Here is a 20,976-nt window from a genome sequence, read left to right as displayed (position 1 = left end):
CAGGCAGAGGAGAGAGGTCCCGTAACAGAGGATCTGGCTTCATGTCAGCAGAGAATCAGTCTGCATGTCATAGCAGAGAATCAGGCTTCACGTCAGCCACCACTGCAACAGTCCATTGGCATATATTTAGGCCCAGCACCCAGGCAGGGGAGAGAGGTCCCGTAACAGAGAATCTGGCTTCATGTCAGCAGAGAATTAGTCAGCATGTCATAGCAGAGAATTCAGGATTTTCCTAAGTTATGACGTAAAGTCATGATTTTATGAAAGACACGGAGGCGAGTATTTGCTTAAATCTTTCTTTACTGAGACATAGCAGCAAAGATAACTGAAGAAAAAAATGACATCAGTGTAACCATGGTAATAACTCCACCCCCATAGCCCCTATATAAGGCGCATCACCCCATGGACACTTCCTCTTTCTTTGTGGACTTCAACTGACGAGAACCTGGAACCTCGAACAGTCAACAAACAGCCCGAACCTTGGCTGCGAACGAGAACACCGGAAAGCCGTAAGGTGAACACTTGGAAACAGCAGACAGAGGGTGATCAACCTGAAGAGAAAATAAAAGATCATGGTAATATGGATACTAACAAACCGAGTATGGGAACCACACCCGGACTCATTCCCTGCGGACACAATAAGAAATTAAACAAAACATATAAGTAAACTTCCGAAAGGTCCGAGACCCCCAGACCAGATGGGTGGGTACAAAACAAAGGGAGGGAAATACTCGCCTCCGTGTCTTTCATAAAATCATGACTTTACGTCATAACTTAGGAAAATCCTGAATTTTATTTCAAGACACGGAGGCTCATATTTGCTAGTTTAAAGCTGAGCAATCACGGAGGAAAAAGCGTGAGGAACAGGTCTAAAATAGAATTCCCGAAAGGTAGAGACTCGGGACCAATCCGCCAAACGTAATACATCCTCTAAACGGGCACCAGCTACGGACATAGAGGTAGCCGCTGCCCCACGCACAGAATGTGCGGTAAAGATGGACGTGTCGATACCCGATAGGGACAGGATCCATTTAACCCAACGGGACAGTGTGACGCTTGAAACCGGCGCAAAGGGGCGGCGGAAGGAGATGAAAAGCTGGGGATCATTCCCAGAGCGAGAAGCCAGAGTGCGAGCCTCATACTCCCTGAGACAAGCCACCGGACACAACTGCAGAGACGAAGGGAAAGACGGATAAGCAACGGATTTAATGCCCGTCTTCGTGCGCCGAGAAATATTAAACAAAACTCCCTCCGGCGTAAAATAGCGAGCATCAACATCCAGAGCCCGGACGTCAGAGACACGCTTACACGAAATCAAACACAAAAGGGTCACTAATTTGGCCGAGAGCTGCCGGAGAGACAACAAGGAGTTGGAAGGCCAACCCTCTAGAAACCTAAGAACTGACGCCACGTCCCAAGTGGAAGAAAAACGAGGTCGTGGAGGCCGCGCTAAACGACAGCCTCGCAACAACCTGCACACTAACGCATGTTGGCCTGCGGGAACACCATCAAACCCCGAATGCCCGGAAGAAATGGCAGACCGGTACACATTGAGAGTACGGTAAGCTCTCCCTGCTAGAGTTGAGCGAACACCTGGATGTTCGGGTTCGAGAAGTTCGGCCGAACATCCCGGAAATGTTCGGGTTCGGGATCCGAACCCGATCCGAACTTCGTCCCGAACCCGAACCCCATTGAAGTCAATGGGGACCCGAACTTTTCGGCACTAAAACGGCTGTAAAACAGCCCAGGAAAGGGCTAGAGGGCTGCAAAAGGCAGCAACATGTAGGTAAATCCCCTGCAAACAAATGTGGATAGGGAAATTAATTAAAATAAAAATTAAATAAATAAAAATTAACCAAAATCAATTGGAGAGAGGTTCCATAGCAGAGAATCTGGCTTCCCGTCACCCACCACTGGAACAGTCCATTCTCAGATATTTAGGCCCCGGCACCCAGGCAGAGGAGAGAGGTCCCGTAACAGAGAATCTGTCTTCATGTCAGCAGAGAATTAGTCTGCATGTCATAGCAGAGAATGAGGCTTCACGTCAGCCACCACTGCAACAGTCCATTGGCATATATTTAGGCCTAGCACACAGGCAGAGGAGAGAGGTCCCGTAACAGAGAATCTGGCTTCATGTCAGCAGAGAATCAGTCTGCATGTCATAGCAGAGAATGAGGCTTCACGTCAGCCACCACTGCAACAGTCCATTGGCATATATTTAGGCCCAGCACACACACAGGCAGAGGAGAGAGGTCCCGTAACAGAGAATCTGTCTTCATGTCAGCAGAGAATTAGTCTGCATGTCATAGCAGAGAATGAGGCTTCACGTCACCCACCACTGCAACAGTCCATTGGCATATATTTAGGCCTAGCACACAGGCAGAGCAGAGAGGTCCCGTAACAGACAATCTGGCTTCATGTCAGCAGAGAATCAGTCTGCATGTCATAGCAGAGAATGAGGCTTCACGTCAGCCACCACTGCAACAGTCCATTGGCATATATTTAGGCCTAGCACACAGGCAGAGGAGAGAGGTCCCGTAACAGAGAATCTGTCTTCATGTCAGCAGAGAATCAGTCTGCATGTCATAGCAGAGAATGAGGCTTCACGTCAGCCACCACTGCAACAGTCCATTGGCATATATTTAGGCCCAGCACCCAGGCAGAGGAGAGAGGTCCCGTAACAGAGAATCTGTCTTCATGTCAGCAGAGAATTAGTCTGCATGTCATAGCAGAGAATGAGGCTTCACGTCAGCCACCACTGCAACAGTCCATTGGCATATATTTAGGCCCAGCACACACAGGCAGAGGAGAGAGGTCCCGTAACAGAGAATCTGGCTTCATGTCAGCAGAGAATCAGTCTGCATGTCATAGCAGAGAATGAGGCTTCACGTCAGCCACCACTGCAACAGTCCATTGGCATATATTTAGGCCCAGCACACACAGGCAGAGGAGAGAGGTCCCGTAACAGAGAATCTGGCTTCATGTCAGCAGAGAATCAGTCTGCATGTCATAGCAGAGAATGAGGCTTCACGTCAGCCACCACTGCAACAGTCCATTGGCATATATTTAGGCCCAGCACCCAGGCAGAGGAGAGAGGTCCCGTAACAGAGAATCTGTCTTCATGTCAGCAGAGAATTAGTCTGCATGTCATAGCAGAGAATGAGGCTTCACGTCAGCCACCACTGCAACAGTCCATTGGCATATATTTAGGCCCAGCACACACACAGGCAGAGGAGAGAGGTCCCGTAACAGAGAATCTGGCTTCATGTCAGCAGAGAATCAGTCTGCATGTCATAGCAGAGAATGAGGCTTCACGTCAGCCACCACTGCAACAGTCCATTGGCATATATTTAGGCCCAGCACACACAGGCAGAGGAGAGAGGTCCCGTAACAGAGAATCTGGCTTCATGTCAGCAGAGAATCAGTCTGCATGTCATAGCAGAGAATGAGGCTTCACGTCAGCCACCACTGCAACAGTCCATTGGCATATATTTAGGCCCAGCACACACACAGGCAGAGGAGAGAGGTCCCGTAACAGAGAATCTGGCTTCATGTCAGCAGAGAATCAGTCTGCATGTCATAGCAGAGAATGAGGCTTCACGTCAGCCACCACTGCAACAGTCCATTGGCATATATTTAGGCCCAGCACACACAGGCAGAGGAGAGAGGTCCCGTAACAGAGAATCTGTCTTCATGTCAGCAGAGAATTAGTCTGCATGTCATAGCAGAGAATGAGGCTTCACGTCACCCACCACTGCAACAGTCCATTGGCATATATTTAGGCCTAGCACACAGGCAGAGCAGAGAGGTCCCGTAACAGACAATCTGGCTTCATGACAGCAGAGAATCAGTCTGCATGTCATAGCAGAGAATGAGGCTTCACGTCACCCACCACTGCAACAGTCCATTGGCATATATTTAGGCCTAGCACACAGGCAGAGCAGAGAGGTCCCGTAACAGACAATCTGGCTTCATGTCAGCAGAGAATCAGTCTGCATGTCATAGCAGAGAATGAGGCTTCACGTCACCCACCACTGCAACAGTCCATTGGCATATATTTAGGCCTAGCACACAGGCAGAGCAGAGAGGTCCCGTAACAGACAATCTGGCTTCATGACAGCAGAGAATCAGTCTGCATGTCATAGCAGAGAATGAGGCTTCACGTCACCCACCACTGCAACAGTCCATTGGCATATATTTAGGCCTAGCACACAGGCAGAGCAGAGAGGTCCCGTAACAGACAATCTGGCTTCATGTCAGCAGAGAATCAGTCTGCATGTCATAGCAGAGAATGAGGCTTCACGTCACCCACCACTGCAACAGTCCATTGGCATATATTTAGGCCTAGCACACAGGCAGAGCAGAGAGGTCCCGTAACAGACGATCTGGCTTCATGTCAGCAGAGAATCAGTCTGCATGTCATAGCAGAGAATCAGGCTTCACGTCAGCCACCACTGCAACAGTCCATTGTCATAAATTTAGGCCCAGCACCCAGGCAGAGGAGAGAGGTCCCGTAACAGACAATCTGGCTTCATGTCAGCAGAGAATTAGTCTGCATGTCATAGCAGAGAATCAGGCTTCATGTCAGCCACCACTGCAACAGTCCATTGGCATATATTTAGGCCTAGCACACAGGCAGAGGAGAGGTTCATTCAACTTTGGGTAGCATCGCAATATAATGGTAAAATGAAAATAAAAATAGGATTGAATGAGGAAGTGCCCTGGAGTCCAATAATATATGGTTATGGGGAGGTAGTTAATGTCTAATCTGGACAAGGGACGGACAGGTCCTGTGGGATCCATGCCTGGTTCATTTTTATGAACGTCAGCTTGTCCACATTGGCTGTAGACAGGCGGCTGCGTTTGTCTGTAATGACGCCCCCTGCCGTGCTGAATACACGTTCAGACAAAACGCTGGCTGCCGGGCAGGCCAGCACCTCCAAGGCATAAAAGGCTAGCTCTGGCCACGTGGACAATTTAGAGACCCAGAAGTTGAATGGGGCCGAACCATCAGTCAGTACGTGGAGGGGTGTGCACACGTACTGTTCCACCATGTTAGTGAAATGTTGCCTCCTGCTAACACGTTGCGTATCAGGTGGTGGTGCAGTTAGCTGTGGCGTGTTGACAAAAGTTTTCCACATCTCTGCCATGCTAACCCTGCCCTCAGAGGAGCTGGCCGTGACACAGCTGCCTTGGCGACCTCTTGCTCCTCCTCTGCCTTGGCCTTGGGCTTCCACTTGTTCCCCTGTGACATTTGGGAATGCTCTCAGTAGCGCGTCTACCAACGTGCGCTTGTACTCGCGCATCTTCCTATCACGCTCCAGTGCAGGAAGTAAGGTGGGCACATTGTCTTTGTAGCGTGGATCCAGCAGGGTGGCAACCCAGTAGTCCGCACAGGTTAAAATGTGGGCAACTCTGCTGTCGTTGCGCAGGCACTGCAGCATGTAGTCGCTCATGTGTGCCAGGCTGCCCAGGGGTAAGGACAAGCTGTCCTCTGTGGGAGGCGTATCGTCATCGTCCTGCCTTTCCCCCCAGCCACGCACCAGTGATGGACCCGAGCTGCGTTGGGTGCCACCCCGCTGTGACCATGCTTCATCCTCATCCTCCTCCACCTCCTCCTCATCCTCGTCCTCCTCGTCCTCCAGTAGTGGGCCCTGGCTGGCCACATTTGTACCTGGCCTCTGCTGTTGCAAAAAACCTCCCTCTGAGTCACTTCGAAGAGACTGGCCTGAAAGTGCTAAAAATGACCCCTCTTCCTCATCCTCCTCCTCCTCCTCCTGGGCCACCTCCTGTTCCATCATCGCCCTAAGTGTTTTCTCAAGGAGACATAGAAGTGGTATTGTAACGCTGATAACGGTGTCATCGCCACTGGCCATGTTGGTGGAGTACTCGAAACAGCGCAACAGGGCACACAGGTCTCGCATGGAGGCCCAGTCATTGGTGGTGAAGTGGTGCTGTTCTGTAGTGCGACTGACCCGTGCGTGCTGCAGCTGAAACTCCACTATGGCCTGCTGCTGCTCGCACAGTCTGTCCAGCATGTGCAAGGTGGAGTTCCACCTGGTGGGCACGTCGCATATGAGGCGGTGAGCGGGAAGGCCGAAGTTACGCTGTAGCGCAGACAGGCGAGCAGCGGCAGGATGTGAACGCCGGAAGCGCGAACAGACGGCCCGCACTTTATGCAGCAGCTCTGACATGTCGGGGTAGTTGTGAATGAACTTCTGCACCACCAAATTCAGCACATGCGCCAAGCAAGGGATGTGCGTCAAATTGGCTAGTCCCAGAGCTGCAACGAGATTTCGCCCATTATCACACACCACCAGGCCGGGCTTGAGGCTCACCGGCAGCAACCACTCGTCGGTCTGTTGTTCAATACCCCGCCACAACTCCTGTGCGGTGTGGGGCCTGTCCCCCAAACATATGAGTTTCAGAATGGCCTGCTGACGTTTACCCCGGGCTGTGCTGAAGTTGGTGGTGAAGGTGTGTGGCTGACTGGATGAGCAGGTGGAAGAAGAGGAGGAGGAAGCCGAGAAGGAGGAGGTGGCAACAGGAGGCAAAGAATGTTGCCCTGCGATCCTTGGCGGCGGCAGGACGTGCGCCAAACAGCTCTCCGCCTGGGGCCCAGCTGCCACTACATTTACCCAGTGTGCAGTTAGGGAGATATAGCGTCCCTGGCCGTGCTTACTGGTCCACGTATCTGTGGTTAGGTGGACCTTGCTACAGATGGCGTTGCGCAGTGCACACTTGATTTTATCGGATACTTGGTTGTGCAGGGAAGGCACGGCTCTCTTGGAGAAGTAGTGCCGGCTGGGAACAACATACTGTGGGACAGCAAGCGACATGAGCTGTTTGAAGCTGTCTGTGTCCACCAGCCTAAATGACAGCATTTCATAGGCCAGTAGTTTAGAAATGCTGGCATTCAGGGCCAGGGATCGAGGGTGGCTAGGTGGGAATTTACGCTTTCTATCAAATGTTTGTGAGATGGAGAGCTGAACGCTGGCGTGTGACATGGTTGAGACGCTTGGTGACGGAGGTGGTGGTGGTGGTGTTGGTGGTACATCCCCTGTTTGCTGGGCGGCAGGTGCCAACGTTCCTCCAGAGGCGGAGGAAGAGGCCGAGGCGGCAGCAGCAGAATAGGCCGAGGCGGCAGCAGCAGAAGAGGTAGCAGGGGGAGCCTGAGTGACTTCCTTGGTTTTAAGGTGTTTACTCCACTGCAGTTCATGCTTTGCATGCAGGTGCCTGGTCATGCAGGTTGTGCTCAGGTTCAGAACGTTAATGCCTCGCTTCAGGCTCTGATGGCACAGCGTGCAAACCACTCGGGTCTTGTCGTCAGCACATTGTTTGAAGAAGTGCCATGCCAGGGAACTCCTTGAAGCTGCCTTTGGGGTGCTCGGTCCCAGATGGCGGCGGTCAGTAGCAGGCGGAGTCTCTTGGCGGCGGGTGTTCTGCTTTTGCCCACTGCTCCCTCTTTTGCTACGCTGTTGGCTCGGTCTCACCACTGCCTCTTCCTCCGAACTGTGAAAGTCAGTGGCACGACCTTCATTCCATGTGGGGTCTAGGACCTCATCGTCCCCTGCATCGTCTTCCACCCAGTCTTGATCCCTGACCTCCTGTTCAGTCTGCACACTGCAGAAAGACGCAGCAGTTGGCACCTGTGTTTCGTCATCATCAGAGACATGCTGAGGTGGTATTCCCATGTCCTCATCATCAGGAAACATAAGTGGTTGTGCGTCAGTGCATTCTATGTCTTTCACCGCTGGGGAAGGGCTAGGTGGATGCCCTTGGGAAACCCTGCCAGCGGAGTCTTCAAACAGCATAAGAGACTGCTGCATAACTTGAGGCTGAGACAGTTTCCCTGGTATGCATGGGGGTGATGTGACAGACTGATGGGGTTGGTTTTCAGGCGCCATCTGTGCGCTTTCTGCAGAAGACTGGGTGGGAGATAATGTGAACGTGCTGGATCCACTGTCGGCCACCCAATTGACTAATGCCTGTACCTGCTCAGGCCTTACCATCCTTAGAACGGCATTGGGCCCCACCATATATCGCTGTAAATTCTGGCGGCTACTGGGACCTGAGGTAGTTGGTACACTAGGACGTGTGGATGTGGCAGAACGGCCACGTCCTCTCCCAGCACCAGAGGGTCCACTAACACCACCACGACCATGTCCACGTCCGCGTCCCTTACTAGATGTTTTTCTCATTGTTATGGTTCACCACAACAACAAATATATTATTTGGCCCAATGTATTGTATTCAAATTCAGCGGGATATAAATTTGAGGCCTAGTATTTAGGCGCTGGGTGACCGGTATGGATTTAGTGACAGAATTAGACTTGGAAATGCACAGAAGCGTGTGTGTGAAGTTATTCTGAATGACCCAATGTGCACCTTGAATATTATATACCCTTTTTGGGATAGATTTCAAATAGCTCTGATATAGCAGGAACCACTAAATTATGAAATTGCTAAATTGGGAATTGTACTTCAACCCAGAACAAAAAATGTGCTTTGACGGGCACTAAATAACTTTCCCAGCTACAACAGTACAGCGGGTAACGAGAGATTTAGAGGGATTTAAATTTGAGGCCTAGTATTTAGGCGCTGGGTGACAGGTATGGGTTTAGTGACAGAATTAGACTTGGAAATACACAGTAGCGGGTGTGTGTGAAGTTATTCTGAATGACCCAATGTGCACCTTCAATATTATATACCCTTTTTGGGATAGATTTCAAATAGCTCTGATATAGCAGGAACCACTAAATTATGAAATTGCTAAATTGGGAATTGTACTTCAACCCAGAACAAAAAATGTGCTTTGACGGACACTAAATATCTTGCCCAGCAACAACAGTACAGCGGTGGGTAACGAGAGATTTAGAGGGATTTAAATTTGAGGCCTAGTATTTAGGCGCTGGGTCACCGGTATGGATTTAGTGACAGAATTAGACTTGGAAATGCACAGAAGCGTGTGTGTGAAGTTATTCTGAATGACCCTATGTGCACCTTCAATATTATATACCCTTTTAGGGATAGATTTCAAATAGCTCTGATATAGCAGAAACCACTAAATTATGAAATTGCTAAATTGGGAATTGTACTTCAACCCAGAACAAAAAATGTGCTTTGACGGACACTAAATATCTTGCCCAGCAACAACAGTACAGCGGTGGGTAACGAGAGATTTAGAGGGATTTAAATTTGAGGCCTAGTATTTAGGCGCTGGGTCACCGGTATGGATTTAGTGACAGAATTAGACTTGGAAATGCACAGAAGCGGTGTGTGTGAAGTTATTCTGAATGACCCTATGTGCACCTTCAATATTATATACCCTTTTAGGGATAGATTTCAAATAGCTCTGATATAGCAGAAACCACTAAATTATGAAATTGCTAAATTGGGAATTGTACTTCAACCCAGAACAAAAAATGTGCTTTGACGGACACTAAATATCTTGCCCAGCAACAACAGTACAGCGGTGGGTAACGAGAGATTTAGAGGGATTTAAATTTGAGGCCTAGTATTTAGGCGCTGGGTCACCGGTATGGATTTAGTGACAGAATTAGACTTGGAAATGCACAGTAAGCGGTGTGTGTGAAGTTATTCTGAATGACCCTATGTGCACCTTCAATATTATATACCCTTTTAGGGATAGATTTCAAATAGCTCTGATATAGCAGAAACCACTAAATTATGAAATTGCTAAATTGGGAATTGTACTTCAACCCAGAACAAAAAATGTGCTTTGACGGACACTAAATATCTTGCCCAGCAACAACAGTACAGCGGTGGGTAACGAGAGATTTAGAGGGATTTAAATTTGAGGCCTAGTATTTAGGCGCTGGGTCACCGGTATGGATTTAGTGACAGAATTAGACTTGGAAATGCACAGAAGCGGTGTGTGTGAAGTTATTCTGAATGACCCTATGTGCACCTTCAATATTATATACCCTTTTAGGGATAGATTTCAAATAGCTCTGATATAGCAGAAACCACTAAATTATGAAATTGCTAAATTGGGAATTGTACTTCAACCCAGAACAAAAAATGTGCTTTGACGGACACTAAATATCTTGCCCAGCAACAACAGTACAGCGGTGGGTAACGAGAGATTTAGAGGGATTTAAATTTGAGGCCTAGTATTTAGGCGCTGGGTCACCGGTATGGATTTAGTGACAGAATTAGACTTGGAAATGCACAGAAGCGGTGTGTGTGAAGTTATTCTGAATGACCCTATGTGCACCTTCAATATTATATACCCTTTTAGGGATAGATTTCAAATAGCTCTGATATAGCAGAAACCACTAAATTATGAAATTGCTAAATTGGGAATTGTACTTCAACCCAGAACAAAAAATGTGCTTTGACGGACACTAAATATCTTGCCCAGCAACAACAGTACAGCGGTGGGTAACGAGAGATTTAGAGGGATTTAAATTTGAGGCCTAGTATTTAGGCGCTGGGTCACCGGTATGGATTTAGTGACAGAATTAGACTTGGAAATGCACAGAAGCGTGTGTGTGAAGTTATTCTGAATGACCCTATGTGCACCTTCAATATTATATACCCTTTTAGGGATAGATTTCAAATAGCTCTGATATAGCAGAAACCACTAAATTATGAAATTGCTAAATTGGGAATTGTACTTCAACCCAGAACAAAAAATGTGCTTTGACGGACACTAAATATCTTGCCCAGCAACAACAGTACAGCGGTGGGTAACGAGAGATTTAGAGGGATTTAAATTTGAGGCCTAGTATTTAGGCGCTGGGTCACCGGTATGGATTTAGTGACAGAATTAGACTTGGAAATGCACAGAAGCGGTGTGTGTGAAGTTATTCTGAATGACCCTATGTGCACCTTCAATATTATATACCCTTTTAGGGATAGATTTCAAATAGCTCTGATATAGCAGAAACCACTAAATTATGAAATTGCTAAATTGGGAATTGTACTTCAACCCAGAACAAAAAATGTGCTTTGACGGACACTAAATATCTTGCCCAGCAACAACAGTACAGCGGTGGGTAACGAGAGATTTAGAGGGATTTAAATTTGAGGCCTAGTATTTAGGCGCTGGGTCACCGGTATGGATTTAGTGACAGAATTAGACTTGGAAATGCACAGAAGCGTGTGTGTGAAGTTATTCTGAATGACCCTATGTGCACCTTCAATATTATATACCCTTTTAGGGATAGATTTCAAATAGCTCTGATATAGCAGAAACCACTAAATTATGAAATTGCTAAATTGGGAATTGTACTTCAACCCAGAACAAAAAATGTGCTTTGACGGACACTAAATATCTTGCCCAGCAACAACAGTACAGCGGTGGGTAACGAGAGATTTAGAGGGATTTAAATTTGAGGCCTAGTATTTAGGCGCTGGGTCACCGGTATGGATTTAGTGACAGAATTAGACTTGGAAATGCACAGAAGCGTGTGTGTGAAGTTATTCTGAATGACCCTATGTGCACCTTCAATATTATATACCCTTTTAGGGATAGATTTCAAATAGCTCTGATATAGCAGAAACCACTAAATTATGAAATTGCTAAATTGGGAATTGTACTTCAACCCAGAACAAAAAATGTGCTTTGACGGACACTAAATATCTTGCCCAGCAACAACAGTACAGCGGTGGGTAACGAGAGATTTAGAGGGATTTAAATTTGAGGCCTAGTATTTAGGCGCTGGGTCACCGGTATGGATTTAGTGACAGAATTAGACTTGGAAATGCACAGAAGCGTGTGTGTGAAGTTATTCTGAATGACCCTATGTGCACCTTCAATATTATATACCCTTTTAGGGATAGATTTCAAATAGCTCTGATATAGCAGAAACCACTAAATTATGAAATTGCTAAATTGGGAATTGTACTTCAACCCAGAACAAAAAATGTGCTTTGACGGACACTAAATATCTTGCCCAGCAACAACAGTACAGCGGTGGGTAACGAGAGATTTAGAGGGATTTAAATTTGAGGCCTAGTATTTAGGCGCTGGGTCACCGGTATGGATTTAGTGACAGAATTAGACTTGGAAATGCACAGAAGCGTGTGTGTGAAGTTATTCTGAATGACCCTATGTGCACCTTCAATATTATATACCCTTTTAGGGATAGATTTCAAATAGCTCTGATATAGCAGAAACCACTAAATTATGAAATTGCTAAATTGGGAATTGTACTTCAACCCAGAACAAAAAATGTGCTTTGACGGACACTAAATATCTTGCCCAGCAACAACAGTACAGCGGTGGGTAACGAGAGATTTAGAGGGATTTAAATTTGAGGCCTAGTATTTAGGCGCTGGGTCACCGGTATGGATTTAGTGACAGAATTAGACTTGGAAATGCACAGTAAGCGGTGTGTGTGAAGTTATTCTGAATGACCCTAATGTGCACCTTCAATATTATATACCCTTTTTAGGGATAGATTTCAAATAGCTCTGATATAGCAGAAACCACTAAATTATGAAATTGCTAAATTGGGAATTGTACTTCAACCCAGAACAAAAAATGTGCTTTGACGGACACTAAATATCTTGCCCAGCAACAACAGTACAGCGGTGGGTAACGAGAGATTTAGAGGGATTTAAATTTGAGGCCTAGTATTTAGGCGCTGGGTCACCGGTATGGATTTAGTGACAGAATTAGACTTGGAAATGCACAGAAGCGTGTGTGTGAAGTTATTCTGAATGACCCTATGTGCACCTTCAATATTATATACCCTTTTAGGGATAGATTTCAAATAGCTCTGATATAGCAGAAACCACTAAATTATGAAATTGCTAAATTGGGAATTGTACTTCAACCCAGAACAAAAAATGTGCTTTGACGGACACTAAATATCTTGCCCAGCAACAACAGTACAGCGGTGGGTAACGAGAGATTTAGAGGGATTTAAATTTGAGGCCTAGTATTTAGGCGCTGGGTCACCGGTATGGATTTAGTGACAGAATTAGACTTGGAAATGCACAGAAGCGTGTGTGTGAAGTTATTCTGAATGACCCTATGTGCACCTTCAATATTATATACCCTTTTAGGGATAGATTTCAAATAGCTCTGATATAGCAGAAACCACTAAATTATGAAATTGCTAAATTGGGAATTGTACTTCAACCCAGAACAAAAAATGTGCTTTGACGGACACTAAATATCTTGCCCAGCAACAACAGTACAGTGGTGGGTAACGAGAGATTTAGAGGGATTTAAATTTGAGGCCTAGTATTTAGGCGCTGGGTCACCGGTATGGATTTAGTGACAGAATTAGACTTGGAAATGCACAGAAGCGTGTGTGTGAAGTTATTCTGAATGACCCTATGTGCACCTTCAATATTATATACCCTTTTAGGGATAGATTTCAAATAGCTCTGATATAGCAGAAACCACTAAATTATGAAATTGCTAAATTGGGAATTGTACTTCAACCCAGAACAAAAAATGTGCTTTGACGGACACTAAATATCTTGCCCAGCAACAACAGTACAGCGGTGGGTAACGAGAGATTTAGAGGGATTTAAATTTGAGGCCTAGTATTTAGGCGCTGGGTGACAGGTATGGGTTTAGTGACAGAATTAGACTTGGAAATACACAGTAGCGGGTGTGTGTGAAGTTATTCTGAATGACCCAATGTGCACCTTCAATATTATATACCCTTTTTGGGATAGATTTCAAATAGCTCTGATATAGCAGGAACCACTAAATTATGAAATTGCTAAATTGGGAATTGTATTTCAACCCAGAACAAGAAATGTGCTTGAACGGACACTAAATAACTCGCCCAGCTACAGCACTAGGGACAGATTTAGCTGGATATAAATTTGAGGCCTAGTATTTAGGCGCTGGGTGACCGGTATGGATTTAGTGACAGAATTAGACTGGGATATGGCCAAAAAATGAACAGACTATTGCTGGTTAAATGCACTTGGTGTGACAGCTTCACCCTGATGTAGGCTTTAGCCAAAAAACAACCACACCATTGAGGGTTAAATGCACTTGGTGACAGGCGCAGCTTGCCCCTGATTTTGTATATGGCCAAAAAATGAACAGACTATTGCTGGTTAAATGCACTTGGTGTGACAGCTTCACCCTGATGTAGGCTTTAGCCAAAAAACAACCACACCATTGAGGGTTAAATGCACTTGGTGACAGGCGCAGCTTGCCCCTGATTTTGTATATGGCCAAAAAATGAACAGACTATTGCTGGTTAAATGCACTTGGTGTGACAGCTTCACCCTGATGTAGGCTTTAGCCAAAAAACAACCACACCATTGAGGGTTAAATGCACTTGGTGACAGGCGCAGCTTGCCCCTGATTTTGTATATGGCCAAAAAATGAACAGACTATTGCTGGTTAAATGCACTTGGTGTGACAGCTTCACCCTGATGTAGGCTTTAGCCAAAAAACAACCACACCATTGAGGGTTAAATGCACTTGGTCGCAGCTTGTGCTGGCGCACCACAAGACACAAAATGGCCGCCGATCACCCCAGAAAAATGAGACTGACAAACGGTCTGTGCAGCCTAAAAACAGTGAGCAATTGAGGATCAGCAGCTCAATGATCCACAGCTGCAGATCGATCAGTTAATCAAGTCCTTTGGAGGAGTTAATCTGCCTAATCTCGCCCTACTGTCGCAGCCGCAACCTCTCCCTACGCTAATCAGAGCAGAGTGACGGGCGGCGCTATGTGACTCCAGCTTAAATAGAGGCTGGGTCACATGGTGCTCTGGCCAATCACAGCCATGCCAATAGTAGGCATGGCTGTGATGGCCTCTTGGGGCAAGTAGTATGACGCTTGTTGATTGGCTGCTTTGCAGCCTTTCAAAAAGCGCCAAGAAAGCGTCACAAAAGCGCGAAGAAAGCGACGAACACCGAACCCGAACCCGGACTTTTACGAAAATGTCCGGGTTCGGGTCCGTGTCACGGACACCCCAAAATTCGGTACGAACCCGAACTATACAGTTCGAGTTCGCTCATCCCTACTCCCTGCCTCAAACAGAGATGTGAGGAACTGAAGAACGTCCGTCACAGGGGCCAGTACGGGATCCAAGTCCCGAGAATCGCACCAACGACTCCAGACGTCCCAAGCGGCGTGATAGGCTCGTCTAGTGCCTGGGGCCCATGCCGACTCCAACAGACGTCTAGTCGCCGCCGAAAAGCTGGAGGAGTCCCAGGAACCCCTGAAATGCGACAGGCGAGAAGATGAAGCGAGCCGTCGAGGAGTAGAGGGTGAGGACGGCCGTAAGGGTCGAGCAGGAGGAGAGGGAAAGATGGCAAGAGCCGAGGTTCCTCCGACAGAAGGTAAAGTAGCTGGGGAAACCAAGACTGTGTTCTCCAGTAAGGAACTATCAGAACCATCTGGGCCTGTTGGCGACACACCTGAGCAAGCACTCGAGGGATGAGTGCGAAAGGAGGGAAAGCGTAAAGCAGAGACCCGCCCCAGGGCTGAAGGAAAGCATCCACTGCCTCGCCCTCTGGGTCTGGACGCCAGCTGAAGAACCTGGGGAGTTGTGCGTTCAAACGCGTCGCGAATAAATCGATGGAGAAAGGGCCCCAGAGAGATACAATATCCTGGAAAACCCCCGAATCCAACTTCCAGTCGCTGGAATCTGAAAGACAACGAGAACTCCAGTCGGCCAACGTGTTGTGTAACCCAGGAAGGTATTCGGCCACCACTGACAGCCCCCTGGACAGGCAGAACTCCCAAAAATCCTTGGCCAGAGATGACAGGACCCTGGATCGCGTTCCTCCCAGGCAGTTCACATAACGGACAGCCGAGACATTGTCCATCCGTAAACGGACACACGCCCGAGCCGACCCGTGAGCAAAGCTGCGGATCGCAAAAGATCCCGCTAAGAGCTCGAGAGCGTTGATATGCAAGTGTGATTCGTCCGGGGACCACGCTCCTCCCGTGGACACCCCTTGACAATGGGCCCCCCAACCCATGAGGCTGGCATCCGACTCGATGACAAGGTCGGGACTGGGGCCGAAAATGGCTCGGCCATTCCACACAGATAAATTGTGGATCCACCACACCAGTTCGTGCCTGGTCTCCGTGTCTAAGATCAGAGTGTCCGAAAATGAAGCCCCCGCCCTGAGGTGAGCAATTTTGAGCCTCTGAAGGGCTCGATAATGTAAGGGGGCTGGGAAAATCGCCTGAATGGAAGAGGTTAGAAGGCCAATCAAGCGAGCCAGTTGACGGAGGGACACCTGAGGAAGGGCGAGAGAATGGCGGATCTCTTTGCGGATCGCCTTGACCTTGGACGCGGGTAGACTGAGCGTTTGACTCCCCGAATCTATGGTAAACCCTAGGAACTCTATGGAAGTGGTTGGCAAAAGGCAGGACTTTTCCAGGTTGAGAATGAACCCCAAGCCCTGAAGAAGGTCTTGGGTCAACTTCAGATGACCAAGTAAAAGGGGCGGATCCTGAGCCATAATCAGGATGTCGTCCAAATAAATGATCAGACAAATTCCTCTCCCTCTGAGCCAGGCCACTGCCGGTTTCATGAGTTTCGTAAAACACCATGGGGCCGACGACAGACCAAATGGGAGGCAGGTAAAACGCCAGATGCGGTCCCTCCAAAGGAACTGGAGAAGACTCCGGGACACCGGGGCCACAGGAACTGTGAGATACGCATCTTTTAGATCTAATTTGACGAACCAGTCCCCTGGTTGAAGCATATCTCTTAACAGATGGATCCCTTCCATTTTGAAATGTCTGTAACGAACGAAGACATTTAAGTTCTTTAGATTTATGACTGGCCGGAATTGTCCGCCTTTCTTCTGCACTAGGAAAATACTGCTCAGTATTCCCGTATGAGGTTCGGGGGATACCTCTATCGCCTCCTTCCGGAGGAGGGAGAGAAGTTCTGCATCTAAGAGCGTCTGTATCTGGTTCGAACAAGAAACCCTCGGGATAGGAGGAAGGTTTCTTGGGGCGGCTACCAACTCGATGGTGAATCCCTGAACTGTGGAGAGGACCCACTGGTCTGAGGTGATCCTTGACCACGCACGGAAAAAGAAACGGAGTCTTCCCCCAACCTGTAGCGAAATCGGATAAGACACACAGAGATGGCTTACCATATGGGCGTCTGGATCCTGGAGCGCCTCGGAATCCTCTGGACCGGAAAGAGCCACCGCGAGACGGGAAGAACGTTGGCTGGTACTTGGGATCCTGAAGGGACTGGCGGTAATTAAAGGAGCCTCTGCCCGTGCCTCTGGGCTGGAAATTGGATCGGCCGGACAGGCGGCCCCTGAGACTGCCGGCCCTGGATGAAAAACGAGACTGGAAAACGCGGCGCATCGAACTCTGCGCCTTATCCAGGGCCGTAAAGGCCCCCACGTATTTTCCCAATTCTTTAATAAAAGGATCTCCGAAAAGGAGGCCCTGTGCCTCCTTACCGGACTCAGAGAGGGACAGATTTGCTAACTTGGGCTCTATCTTCATCAAGATAGCCTTTCTTCTCTCAATGGCAATGGAGGTGTTTACATTGCCAACTAAACATATAGCCCTTTGGGCCCAGCCGCTAAGATCCTCTGGGTCGACCTGCGTGCCCGCTACTCTAGCGGTCTCGGCTAAATCGAGGATTTTTGCCAGTGGGCCGGTCATATCGAGCAATTTGTCCTGGCAAGCTTTGAGCGCAGAATCAAGCCCCTTGCGTGGGTTGAAACCGGTTTTCGCCAGAAATTGGACCACTTTTGGGTCCACAGTAGGGGTCTCACATATCTTGTTCGGAATTAGGGGACGGGGACATTCCGCGCGCAGCTTACTGCGAGCCTCCTTGGAAAGAGGCGTGCGGATCCTAGCCTCAAGATACTGGGTCACATGGGTGGCAGGAAGCCACTCAGAGGACCGCGGATGGTGTAGCTGGTCGGGATTAAACAGAGGATCCCCCATGGGGTCTATAACTGTGTCTTTGGCGACTTCCAGCGGCTCAGTAATAACACCCGTTGTCAGAGACGGGTCTTCTAAGGCAGTATCCACTGCAATATCCGCTAACTCATCCCCTGAGTGAGTGGACCAATTCTCACCTGCCTCCTCAACAGACTCTGCGTCTGAATCTGATACCGGATCCGGGAGTGCCCGGGCGGTCTTCCAAGATCGCACCCTTTCTGCCGGGCGCGGGTTAGCTCTTTTGCGTGACTTATTCACGCAGTCAGTGGATGGGCCAGAGCCATCATTCAAGAGTGTTCTGGAGGCAGGAGGGGGCATAACAGAAACTGGCTGTGCCATAAGGGCCTGTGATATGGACTGTGTCAGCGAAGCTGACATGGTCCCCATTGCCGCAACAATTGCATCAGATATAGATTGTTGTAAATTAGTAGCCTGCACTACAGGAGCAGGCGTCTCATTAACTCTGAAAGGAGTGGTGGGAGCTATCTGACCTGTGTGTTTGTCTTGGGCAGAAGCGACAGGGGAAGCTGGCACAGAGGACATGATGGATGAGATACTGCAGGAGTTAGTCACCCCAACAGAGTCAATAGGGAAGCGCAGAGGGAGAAATACCGGACTGAATGTGATGAACAACCGACCGTGCGGTGCTGAAGATGCAGCCGATAGTACTGGCAGCCGGAAACACACTAAGAAAAACCCGGGAATCGTAGGGGGAGTAGAAAACCCTAAGACTCCACCTCCTACCAGTGAGGGCCAATGAGCGGACGCCAAAGGAATGACGTCCGAAATCCCGCGAGATCTCGGTGATCAGAATCCACCAAAGTAAAGATGGCGCCCGAGAATCTCGCACCTCGCGAGACTACGAGCGCGCGCAGCCTGGAAGAAGCGGCGAAAAAGGTAAGGCCCTGAGGAGAGTGGGGGGGAAGAAAATGGCCGAATGCCGTATAATATAAGGGGAAAATCGAAGCGCCGGGCACCCGAACCGGAGGCTAAGCGGCACAACAAGGCCGGACGAAGACAAGCAATAACCAAAAAAGCACCACAAGCGGGCCCTAATAGGGGATGAACAAATAAAATGAGAGAGGGGAAAAAAGGAGTCCCACAGAGATGAGAGAGACAGAGGGCAGACAAATAAGCCCTAATCAACTAACGGACGCCAAGGATGACGTCCGCAAATTGAGAACCCTATCTATATAAGGGTTAACAATAGGACACAAGGCAATGAAAACTATACAGATTAAAATATATAACCATGTACTTATCTGAGAAGCAGCAAAGAAAGAGGAAGTGTCCATGGGGTGATGCGCCTTATATAGGGGCTATGGGGGTGGAGTTATTACCATGGTTACACTGATGTCATTTTTTTCTTCAGTTATCTTTGCTGCTATGTCTCAGTAAAGAAAGAGTTAAGCAAATATGAGCCTCCGTGTCTTGAAATAAAATCAGGCTTCACGTCAGCCACCACTGCAACAGTCCATTGGCATATATTTAGGCCCAGCACCCAGGCAGAGGAGAGAGGTCCCGTAACAGAGAATCAGGCTTCATGTCAGCAGAGAATCAGTCTGCATGTCATAGCAGAGAATCAGGCTTCACGTCAGCCACCAGTGCAACAGTCGTTTGTCATATATTTAGGCCCAGCACCCAGGCAGAGGAGAGAGGTCCCGTAACAGAGGATCTGGCTTCATCTCAGCAGAGAATCAGTCTGCATGTCATAGCAGAGAATCAGGCTTCACGTCAGCCACCACTGCAACAGTCCATTGACATATATTTAGGCCCAGAACACAGGCAGAGGAGAGAGGTCCCGTAACAGAGAATCTGGCTTCATGTCAGCAGAGAATTAGTCTGCATGTCATAGCAGAGAATCAGGCTTCACGTCACCCAACATTGGAACAGTCCATTGGCATATATTTAGGCCCAGCACACAGGCAGAGGAGAGAGGTTCCGTAACAGAGAATCAGGCTTCATGTCAGCAGAGAATCAGTCTGCATGTCATAGCAGAGAATCAGGCTTCACGTCAGCCATCAGTGCAACAGTCGATTGTCATATATTTAGGCCCAGCACACAGGCAGAGGAGAGAGGTCCCGTAACAGAGGATCTGGCTTCATGTCAGCAGAGAATCAGTCTGCATGTCATAGCAGAGAATCAGGCTTCACGTCAGCCACCACTGCAACAGTCCATTGGCATATATTTAGGCCCAGCACCCAGGCAGAGGAGAGAGGTCCCGTAACAGAGAATCTGGCTTCATGTCAGCAGAGAATCAGTCTGCATGTCATAGCAGAGAATCAGGCTTCACGTCAGCCACCACTTGCAACAGTCCATTGGCATATATTTAGGCCCAGCACCCAGGCAGAGGAGAGAGGTCCCGTAACAGAGAATCTGGCTTCATGTCAGCAGAGAATCAGTCTGCATGTCATAGCAGAGAATCAGGCTTCACGTCAGCCACCACTGCAACAGTCCATTGGCATATATTTAGGCCCAGCACCCAGGCAGAGGAGAGAGGTCCCGTAACAGAGAATCTGGCTTCATGTCAGCAGAGAATCAGTCTGCATGTCATAGCAGAGAATCAGGCTTCACGTCAGCCACCACTGCAACAGTCCATTGGCATATATTTAGGCCCAGCACCAGGCAGAGGAGAGAGGTCCCGTAACAGAGAATCTGGCTTCATGTCAGCAGAGAATCAGTCTGCATGTCATAGCAGAGAATCAGGCTTCACGTCAGCCACCACTGCAACAGTCCATTGGCATATATTTAGGCCCAGCACCCAGGCAGAGGAGAGAGGTCCCGTAACAGAGAATCTGGCTTCATGTCAGCAGAGAATCAGTCTGCATGTCATAGCAGAGAATCAGGCTTCACGTCAGCCACCACTGCAACAGTCCATTGGCATATATTTAGGCCCAGCACCCAGGCAGAGGAGAGAGGTCCCGTAACAGAGAATCTGGCTTCATGTCAGCAGAGAATCAGTCTGCATGTCATAGCAGAGAATCAGGCTTCACGTCAGCCACCACTGCAACAGTCCATTGTCATATATTTAGGCCCAGCACACAGGCAGAGGAGAGAGGTCCCGTAACAGAGAATCTGTCTTCAT

At 48.4% G+C, this 20,976-nt stretch overlaps 2 protein-coding genes across 2 annotated transcripts in view; one reads left to right on the top strand and one right to left on the bottom strand.

The window, feature by feature from the left end:
* LOC122936381 (probable cation-transporting ATPase 13A5) overlaps positions 1 to 20,976 on the top strand; it is a 652,597-nt gene that overhangs the window by 262,173 nt on the left and 369,448 nt on the right. The window lies entirely within an intron of this gene.
* On the bottom strand, positions 309 to 19,140 carry LOC122936383. Its single transcript, XM_044292567.1, has 2 exons — positions 17,078 to 19,140; positions 309 to 551 (listed from the first exon to the last, which is right to left on the bottom strand). Exons 1-2 carry the CDS (start codon positions 18,432 to 18,434, stop codon positions 547 to 549), a joined length of 1,362 nt encoding a protein of 453 aa, XP_044148502.1. The 5' UTR covers positions 18,435 to 19,140; the 3' UTR covers positions 309 to 546.

The sequence above is a fragment of the Bufo gargarizans genome, chromosome 4 (genome assembly GCF_014858855.1).
Source record: "Bufo gargarizans isolate SCDJY-AF-19 chromosome 4, ASM1485885v1, whole genome shotgun sequence".
Lineage (NCBI taxonomy): Eukaryota > Metazoa > Chordata > Amphibia > Anura > Bufonidae > Bufo > Bufo gargarizans.
Note: the sequence above shows the minus strand (reverse complement) of the source record. Positions and strands in the feature narration are given on the sequence as shown.